Genomic DNA, 9,424 nt, shown 5'->3' on the forward strand with positions numbered 1-9,424 from the left:
TTCACAAAACTAACATAGCTGTCAGTCACCGAGTTCCTTGGCCTGCTGGCAAGTGTGCACAAGAAATATGATCAGTGTACTGTAGTAGTTGACAGACAGACAGACAGGTGTGAAAAAACAATACCTTGGCAAGGGCTGGGGACCACTGTTCACACAATGCATCATGGGTAATATCCTGCAAACTGATCCATTCTACCTTTGTATTATCTCCCACCCTGCATTTCTGCTCACATTTCTGATACTGTCTGTCTGTCTGTCTGTCTGTTTGTTTCTCTCTCTTTCTCCTCTCATCTCAGCTGGGGATCACACCCAGCCACACAGATAGGAAAAAACTTTCCATGGGACTCCATGGGTATTTTGTCATAGTTTGGACCCCCTACGGAGCTGGTGTTAGTTATATCAGGTTGTAACCATCATCACGGTAATTTGCCATAATTAGTTTTGGACCGCATACAGCGAGGATCCTTCCCGAAAATTAACAAAACAAAATTATAATTACCTTGTCAAAAGAAAAACAAAAGAAGGAGAAAAAAACAGGAGAAAAAAAAATGCCAGGGTGCATAATTTTCCAGCGAGCCAAAAAACATTGGGCTGTTGAAGTGAACCAACTTCCACAGTCAAACAGAAACACCCACGTTCTTCCCCCTGTGGATCCGATAAGCAGCATCGCTGGCCGGGAGCCTGGAGGCGGACCAGTGTAGAGTTACCACATTCACGAGCCACAATTATCTGGACACCTACGGTCTGAACTCGCCACGTGAATACTTCCTGCTATCGCAAATCTAACACACTTCTAATGACAGGTATGGGCATAGACAGAGAGACAGGCACACTCTGGATAGAGAGAGACAGGCACACTCTGGATAGAGAGAGACAGGCACACTCTGGATAGAGAGAGACAGGCACACTCTGGATAGAGATAGACAGGCACACTCAGGGCTTCGTTTTTTTTGTTGAAGATGCTGCAGCACAAGCAGTTATCGAGTCAAACCATTCCTACACCCAACATGGCTGAATTGGGAATGCGATGGAATTGCATTCAGTATGAGTGTTGTTATGTTGTAGGTGTGAATATGTTATGTGTAAAAAAAAGTGACTGTCTCACTCGGCAGTTATTGATTGGATTTAACAAATTAGTTTGGAATGCGCGATGCCTTTGATGTGAGGAGGTGCGCTGATTAGTGACAGACTAGACTGGAGGAGCCAGCCCTATCGAAGGTCTTGAAGGGCGGATCCAAAGCCTTGCGCTGCAAAACCAGCGCCACTTCCTATTGCTTCACCAATCTATGTCCCCGCCTCCCTCCCCCCCCCCCCCCCCCCCCCCCCCCGGCCCCTGTGCACGGTGCACGCTGACGTCACCAAATTTTGAGCGACGCCCCCTCTGCATTCTGATTGATAACAAGGTCCTAAACCACCGTTCCTGCAAGGTTCTCCCAGGCTTTTTTTCTTTTGAAACAAACAAAAAAAAAGGCATGGGTTTCCGAGGCTAGTGACAGACTGACTGAGCCCGGACCGAAGCCCGACAAATATGTGACAAATTCGGCCCGGCCCGACCCGACCTCACCCATCAGGTCCTGACGGGGGTCAAAAAGATTTCGTGGCACTCTTTGCGCGCCGCTGATGTTTACCCTCAAATGTCTATGTCTAGCCCCACCACTCAAAAATAGAGTGAGGCGCCGCGGTGTACACAGAGCCTTTCAAATGGTCAAGCTAGCTCACACTGCCTGAAAGCTGCAGTATACTGAGCTGCTGTATGTCACAACAACAATAACTAAAATGGCACAAGAGGACAGCGTAACCAATTTTCTCTTTTGAAGAATGCTGAGCCATGACAAGACAACGCAGTATCAAAAGAAAGCAGTATGGGCAGTTTTGCAACACATATTCATTTTGTTTTTCCCCATAATTTATTTGACTGTCTCTGTACACAAAGCAACGGCAGCGCACTATCCCTTTATGGTGAACCATTATAGTATGGCCAAGACAGAAAGGGCTTCTAGGCCATTACCATCATTGCATTTGCAATGATTTTTAATGGGCAATTCCGCAAACAATTATGACAAGCTTTTCCATGCAATATTTATAGTTTATAGCCCGCCATCTAATCCATATTGATTTTGTCCCATTTGCGTTTTCGGTCTTTATTGCCGGCAATATTACTCACCTCCAGTGCCTCAAAATATTGCCTGCGTACCATAACCTTAAGTCTCGTATAAGCCACAGAAATAGCCACTACAGCCCTCTGCAGATCAATACGTGACCGAGCGCATACAGAGACGCATGGCTCTTATATGATAAATACGATGCAGCCAGAGAGCATAGATCTAGAAATCTTGCCATTAATATCAGCAAGGCTTCAATAGCTGCCAGTGTGTCGTGATAGAACACCCAATGAGAAAATATTATTGCAAACATTACAAATGCTATCCCAGCTCATAAGCGGCACATCGTTGGGTTGATATTGCATATGGCAGCTAAATTAACCCATTCAATCCGGGAACACATCTGTGTCATTTTAGATGTCTTTTGGCTATTCAAAAATAGCAGATATACAAGCTCATAGCGCGGCACCGAGTGCTGCGCTACAAGCTTGTAGATCTGCTTTTTTTTAAAGTTTTTTTTTTTTTTACTCAAATCTTTGTTTATGGGGATTCTACAAATGTCTTCTTTTTTTTTTTACTTATGTTGCTATATCAGTGGTTCTCAAACTTTGTTCATGTCAAGGACCCCCAAAATGATATGTATTTGTGTGTTGTGTGTGTGTGTCCCCCCCCATCTCAAAATATTTTGTTTCAGGGACCCCCAGAAGAAAAGATTTGAGTTAAAAATGTATATTTTCAAAGATTTGTACACATTCTCGACAATTTTTCAAAAATAGCATATCTTCAAGCTCATAGCGCGGCACTCGGTGCCGCGCTATGAGCTTGTAGATCTGCTATTTTTGAATAGCCAAAGACATCTAAAGTGACACATGCGTTCGCGGATTGAATGGGTTAAATTCGAGGAAGTACAGAGTGACCCTGGGATTTAAAAAATAGTTCGATATTAGCGTATGCCTTTTATAAATGCAGGCCTCAGGAGTTAAGACGGTATCTGCATAAATACTGTATCTAGATGTAGAGCTCTAGCTGGCACAGGAAGATATACGGCGCCTTGGCAAGCGGTTCGTTCATTGTTTGGGTCGGGACCCCGTTTTGGAAAGCTCCCAATCAACCCCGGACTTATTCACTGTCATTATCGATCAGGATACGAGTGGAGTCTGACTTCTGTTCCTCCGGAGAAATGAAACATTATTCATGCATTTGGTATGATTTGCGAGCGGGCCAAACGTGGACACACACACACACACACACACACACACACGTTTTAGTTTAATCACTTAAACCCCTCTAGTCATAGCGAAATGGACCTGAGCTGCAACTGTTTTTTGTCTGTCGACGCCAAATCTCTTTGCCAAAAAATAGCAGATCTACAAGCTCACAACGCGTCACGTGTGACGCGTTGTGAGCTTGTAGATCTGCTATTTTTGGCTAATATTTCCCCCCACCCCCCAAGAATAGGGATGCTGGGGTTCAAGGGGTTAAGACGCCGAAGGCAAATGCGATTTTCTTTCTTCAAAATGGTCGGTAACACTGTACGGAGCACTGAAATACGGAGATACAAGGTTTCCCGCGCACAACGGCGACGACACGTTAACGCCCTGCACTCAGTGCTGGCGCCAGGCAGTGATCAGCAGGAGAGAATATAATATTTCACGGCAGGGACACTTTCTTTTTTAAACGCCCCTAGATACAGTAGGCCGTATCAATCGTGGTTATAAAATATGTCACGTAGCCAATAAGCAACATGAATGATGCACTGAGAAACAATAAGTAAAAGGAGTGCGCTGACAAACGACCCCCATGGTCGTCTGTCTGGACCAGCCTGTCTGCGTTTGTGTGCGGCGTTGCCAGATTTTGCGAGAAAAACAAGCAACCAGAATCTATGAAAACAAGCCCACAAGTAGTGACTGTCACAAATAATTAAACCTATATACAGTACATCGGCTATTTGAAAATAGCCGATCTACAAGCTCACAACACGTCACAATGCGGCACTTTGAGAGCTTGTAGATCGGCTATTTTCAAAAACATCTCAGAGAAAAAAAGGTCAAAATGTGGAATATTTTTAAAACATTCTAACAAATCTGGTACGGGCCTACGGGGGTCCCCGGAACAAAACATTCTCAGATGGGTGTCCGGCGTCCGCGGACATTAAAATGGTTGAGAAACACTGGTTTCAACCATAATAATAAAATAAAAAAAATGGAAGCAACTAGGTGAGGCCATGCATATGGAAAGCCGCCTTTAAGCCGCCTTTAAGCAACCCAAATAAGCAACTACACTTCAGAAACAAGCCCAAAAAAACAACCGGCAACTACCAATAGCCTATTTACAAGCGACTTTACAGTAAAACAACGTCGCTTATAATAAGCAGATATGGCAACACTGTTTGTGTGACTGTCTCCTTGTGTGTGTGTGTGTGAGAACCACAGAGAAGTTGTTCAATCCGTCTCTCTAGCTGTCCCTCCAGCCCAGACGGGCCCAATAGCATCCAGTTCTGGATATGAAGCCAATAAGGAAGTCATTAAAAATCTACAGTTCTCATTAATGGCCTAGACTAGAGGATGACGCTATTTCCACTCCTGCTCGTTGCAGAGGAATTAACATTCCATTCAAGTGTGAATGAGTATTTGGCCAGACTTTTCACTTGGTTTTATTACCGTAGTAAACATAAATATTTTATGTTTTCAATCGCCAGTTTAAAGTCTTCTTTCAATTATCATGATATGCGTTTTTGTAAATTATGGTCCCGTAAAAATACAAATTAATAGTGTATGCTTCTATGGCTTCTAGTGGTTCTACTGAGAGAAGAAGCTTGTAGATTGGCTATTTTCAACAGATTTTTTATACATTTGAAAACTTGTGAAATAATAATGAGTACTTTTACTTTTGTACATTAAGTTTATTTTGATACCAATACTTTTGTACTTTTACTTTAAAAGTACATTTTGAATTCCGGTCTTCTACTTACTAGAGTATTTCTACATTGCAGTATTGATACTTTTACTTAAGTAAAACATGTGAGTACTTTTTCCACCACCTGAGAGAGGCATGGTCCGTCCTGATGACTAACCCCACTCCACACAAGTAGTGGTTGAAGTGGTTCACATACCACCGTACCGCCTCTAGTTCTCTCTGGGTGACACAATAGCTGCGCATGATCTGGTTTTGAGTCTTGCTTGCCCCCGCATTAACTGTATTAGCCAGGATATCTAACCTGTGAATTAATATGGAAATGTGTAATTATAAATTATTCATGAATTATGTATATTACCGTTTTTCACTTTCATTTAATTTTAACCTTTAATCGAGAGCTCAAATAGCATGTGAATAGTGTGAGCGGAGGAGTACAGTGTACAGTATGTTACAAGATCATAGGTTTAAAAAAGACAGGTGCCATTAAAAAAAACTATTTCAGAAGTCAGACTCCACTCGTTTGAATTATTTGTGGATTTCAATATGAAACTCTAATATAAAATATAAAAATCTAATGACCTAAAACACAAATATAAAATCCATTATCACATAAGAGTCGGCAAATATATAGGTGTATATCCTATATTACATTGGAGAGATGAAAAGCCATCATTTTCCCACGTCATTGTTTCACACTAAACACAAGAACAACATATCACATGTCACTAACAACACAAGCCACAACGCGCGCAATTAATTTACGGGTGGCGTAGGCTACTTTTCATTGCTCACCACACATTTGCCTCCTCGGAGCATAATTAATTGCGGCCAGCACAAACTCACAACATTACGGGTCGACCATGTTGTTCCTTAACGTCAGCACCAACCACCGCCGAGCGCAACCGAAACACCGCGAGCCGGGCAACATTACGGGTACACCATTTTGTTCCCTTTAGCGTGAGCACCGCCACCGACCACCGCCGAGCGAAACCGAAAGCAACACCACGCAGTCGCTATTGAAATCTCCCCACAACAACAACAACACACGCGACGCGACCACTTCGCTTCAACCCCCGCCGTTGCTTTCACTTTGCTCATGTCTCTCTATCACACCACACTCACGCTAATATGTCATGCACATCCCACACAAAACATTAAAACACGCCAGTGTCTCAACGCAGCCGCTCGGCAGTCAGTGTTTCCAGATGTGCGCCAGAAACAAGCAACCACATTCATGAAAAAAAAAAAAAACAGCCGAAGGCGTCCGCGATGTTTCGCGGGGGTCCCAAGACTCCCAGGGGATCCACGGACCCCCAGGGGGTCCCCCATGTATGTTTTTTGTTTTTCATAACATTTTTTTTTTAAACATTTTTTTTGGACATTTTTATCCCACGATTTTAGTACCCCAAAATAAGCGAGCCCTCGCTAGAGCCCCGTGCGCGGCTAGCGGGCCGGGCGCCCTCTAGTACTTAACATTTGCAAAACTATTTTGAAATATTGAGATTCAATGGGGGGCGGGGGGGTTCTGTATCCGGTGCTGCCTGTATTCTCAATCAGCAGTAAACCACAGTAACACTACCTCAGTTTGTTGTACGGTATGATAAAGTAGCCATATTATGTTTATTATTTGCCTTATTAACAGCCACTTATAATTTATAAGGTGTTTATTTATCAGTACGCACACACACACCTCTTTATTTAAATGCACACATAATCACCCCCCTCCCACACACACACACACACACACACACACACACACACACACAACACACACACACACACACACACACACACACACACACACACACACACACACACACACACACACTCTGTATCTCTGTAGGTCACACTATGAATCATAATGATGATAAATTGTTCCTGTTCACTGTTAGACTGACCAGGAAATGGTGGGAATTATGTAAAAACTAAAGAGAGGAAGAGGAGTAGCCTATGTGTATGTGTCTATGCACCGGCGTCAGTGTTGCCAGATTCTGTGAGAGAAACAAGCAACCAGGTCTAGGAAAACCAGCCCAAAAGAAGCAACTATGGGCCACAGGAGCACTTTAACATATATCAGCTATTTGAAAATAGCAGATCTACAAGCTCACAACGCGTCGCGATGCGATGCGTTGTGAGCTTGTATATCGGCTATTTTCAAATAAAATCTTGCGGGGAAATTATAATAAGCAGATCTGGCAACCCTGACCGGCGTGTCCGGTGTACTACCATATGTGTGCATACAGTACATAATATGCCCTCGGGGGCAGATAACGGCGCCGGTCACGTGGTTCATGTAAACTCGACATTGTGACAAACGCTCATAGACTCCAGTGCATTCCGTAAACTTCTGGTTCAGGGCTTTGTCACTATATTCGCTCTGGAGAAGACTGTCATCAACATGATGTATAGTCGGGCTTGGACTCCACGGAATACCGTGGCTAACACGGAACACCATATATGGGCATAAAAAAGGGATACAGTGCACACGCGTGTGTGTATGGAGAGGTTAGTACCATCGGATGAGTCAGTGCGGTATTGTATGCCCCCCCACCCACCCACCCACGCGCTTTAGTGCGTGCGTGCGTGCGTGCGTGCGTGTGCGTCTGTGTGTGTGTTTGCGCGTGCGTGTGTGTGTGTGCGTGTACTCACAGTGCACAGTCAGTTGTATGGAGGCGTTGGTCATGCCCACCATGTTCTCAGCGATGCAGGTCAGCATGAAGTTGTTGTCGTCACGACTGACGTTGACCAGAGTCATGTTGATGGAATGAATGACGTTGTCATAGACGTTGGACTAGAGAGAAAAAAAACATTCATAGTTACCTTGTGTTAAGAAATGTGTTGAAATTGTATAGAAATTGTGGTTGAAGTGGTTCGCAAATACCACCGCCAGTAGTTCTGGTGTGAGTGACTCATTTTGAGTGAGTCACTCGGTCATTGAGTACCTGTAGTGTGATTATGTGTATTGTGTGCGTGTTCGTGTGCGTGTAAATGGTAAATGGTGCATTTATATATAGACTCACACACTTATATAGGTTCAGCGTCTTGCTCAAGGACACTAACTCTCGGGGAGCCCGGGATCAAACTGGGAACCTCGCGGTTGCCATCCGGCCGTTCTACCGGCCACTGCCGCCCCCCGAGTGTGTGAGTGCGTGTGCGTATGTGTGCGTGCGTGCGTGCGTGCATGTTTTTTTCTTCCTACCTGGTGTGTGTTGATAGAGTGCATGCCACTGACAGTCCAGTCTACTTCCGGCAACGGAGTACCAGAGCCATTGCAGCACACCGTCACACGGTCTCCCTCCACAACTGTGAGGTTACTGTGGCTAACACTTATTTCTGGCAGTTCTGACACACAAAGAAAGAGAGAGAGAGAGAGAGAGAGAGAGAGAGAGAGAGAGAGAGAGAGAGAGAGAGAGAGAGAGAGAGAGAGAGAGAGAGAGAGAGAGAGAGAGAGAGGGGTTAATTAGCATAGGCTAATTAAGCAATACTACACAAGAGGGTGTGCTTTACCATTATTATTGGCACCGCAGTGCTGAGATCAGGAACAAGGCGCAGCCGAGTTCCGCAAGCATCACTGCCAATAATCATGGTAAAGCACACCCTCGAGTGTAATATTGCGATTATGCCACATTACCATCTAAATAAAACATATCAAAATGTATTCATAGTGTGTGGGGCAACTCGCTCTCAAAATAACAACCTTTTTTTTGCCAAGTGTTATCTCTGTTGTCCTGAGTACACATGGCATCTAGTCTAGACAACTAGTCCCTGTTTACTCAGCCAGTCAGACCAATTGAGATCTCTGTGTGCCAGACAACTTTTTCCCAAACTGAATCAATACCACGCAGACAAACCAAACTTCACTGTTATTGGCAGGGAAGGAGGGGTTCACGAAGACAGAAGACTACAAGATAATTAATTTTCTCCACCCCCTGTTTAGATTTTTCTCACTGTAACTGCTGGACATAGCTAGCTATAGCTAAGCTACTGTTAACAGCTGACGAAGGAGGCTTCTTCTTATTTGGTATCCAGGAAACATAAAATATATAGAATATAAATTATCATGGAGAAAAAGGAAGTTACAGGAGCGGGTATCCCTCATATATACCAGTAGCGTAGCGCTCATATAAATGAATATGGGTTGGAACAGCTTGTAACAGTCTGTAACAGTGGTTCTCAAAGTGGGGTCCGGCGACCCCCAGGGGTCCTTGAGGTGGTTTCAGGGAGTCCCCAGCCAAATTAGTTAATATGGCATAAGAATCTAGAAATTATTATGTGGAAAAATTACGAATAGTTTTGAAAAAAAACTTTAACGCCACAAATCTTGCATCTGTGCCGGGTTCCCCCGGCACAATTTTTTTTCAGATGGGGGTCCACGGCAAAACACATGTCCATTTGCGGGTCCTTGA

At 44.0% G+C, this 9,424-nt stretch overlaps 1 protein-coding gene across 1 annotated transcript in view; it reads right to left on the reverse strand.

The window, feature by feature from the left end:
• ntrk3a (neurotrophic tyrosine kinase, receptor, type 3a) overlaps window positions 1–9,424 on the reverse strand; it is a gene marked incomplete at both ends in the record, with an annotated part of 165,790 nt that overhangs the window by 127,061 nt on the left and 29,305 nt on the right. Inside the window, 2 exons of the mRNA XM_080438187.1 lie at window positions 7,668–7,809; window positions 8,218–8,360. Of these exons, the coding sequence (XP_080294313.1) occupies window positions 7,668–7,809; window positions 8,218–8,360 (285 nt within the window). The remainder of the gene's footprint in view (window positions 1–7,667; window positions 7,810–8,217; window positions 8,361–9,424) is intronic.

Source organism: Gymnoscopelus braueri (assembly GCF_963280865.1).
Source record: "Gymnoscopelus braueri genome assembly, chromosome: 9".
Lineage (NCBI taxonomy): Eukaryota > Metazoa > Chordata > Actinopteri > Myctophiformes > Myctophidae > Gymnoscopelus > Gymnoscopelus braueri.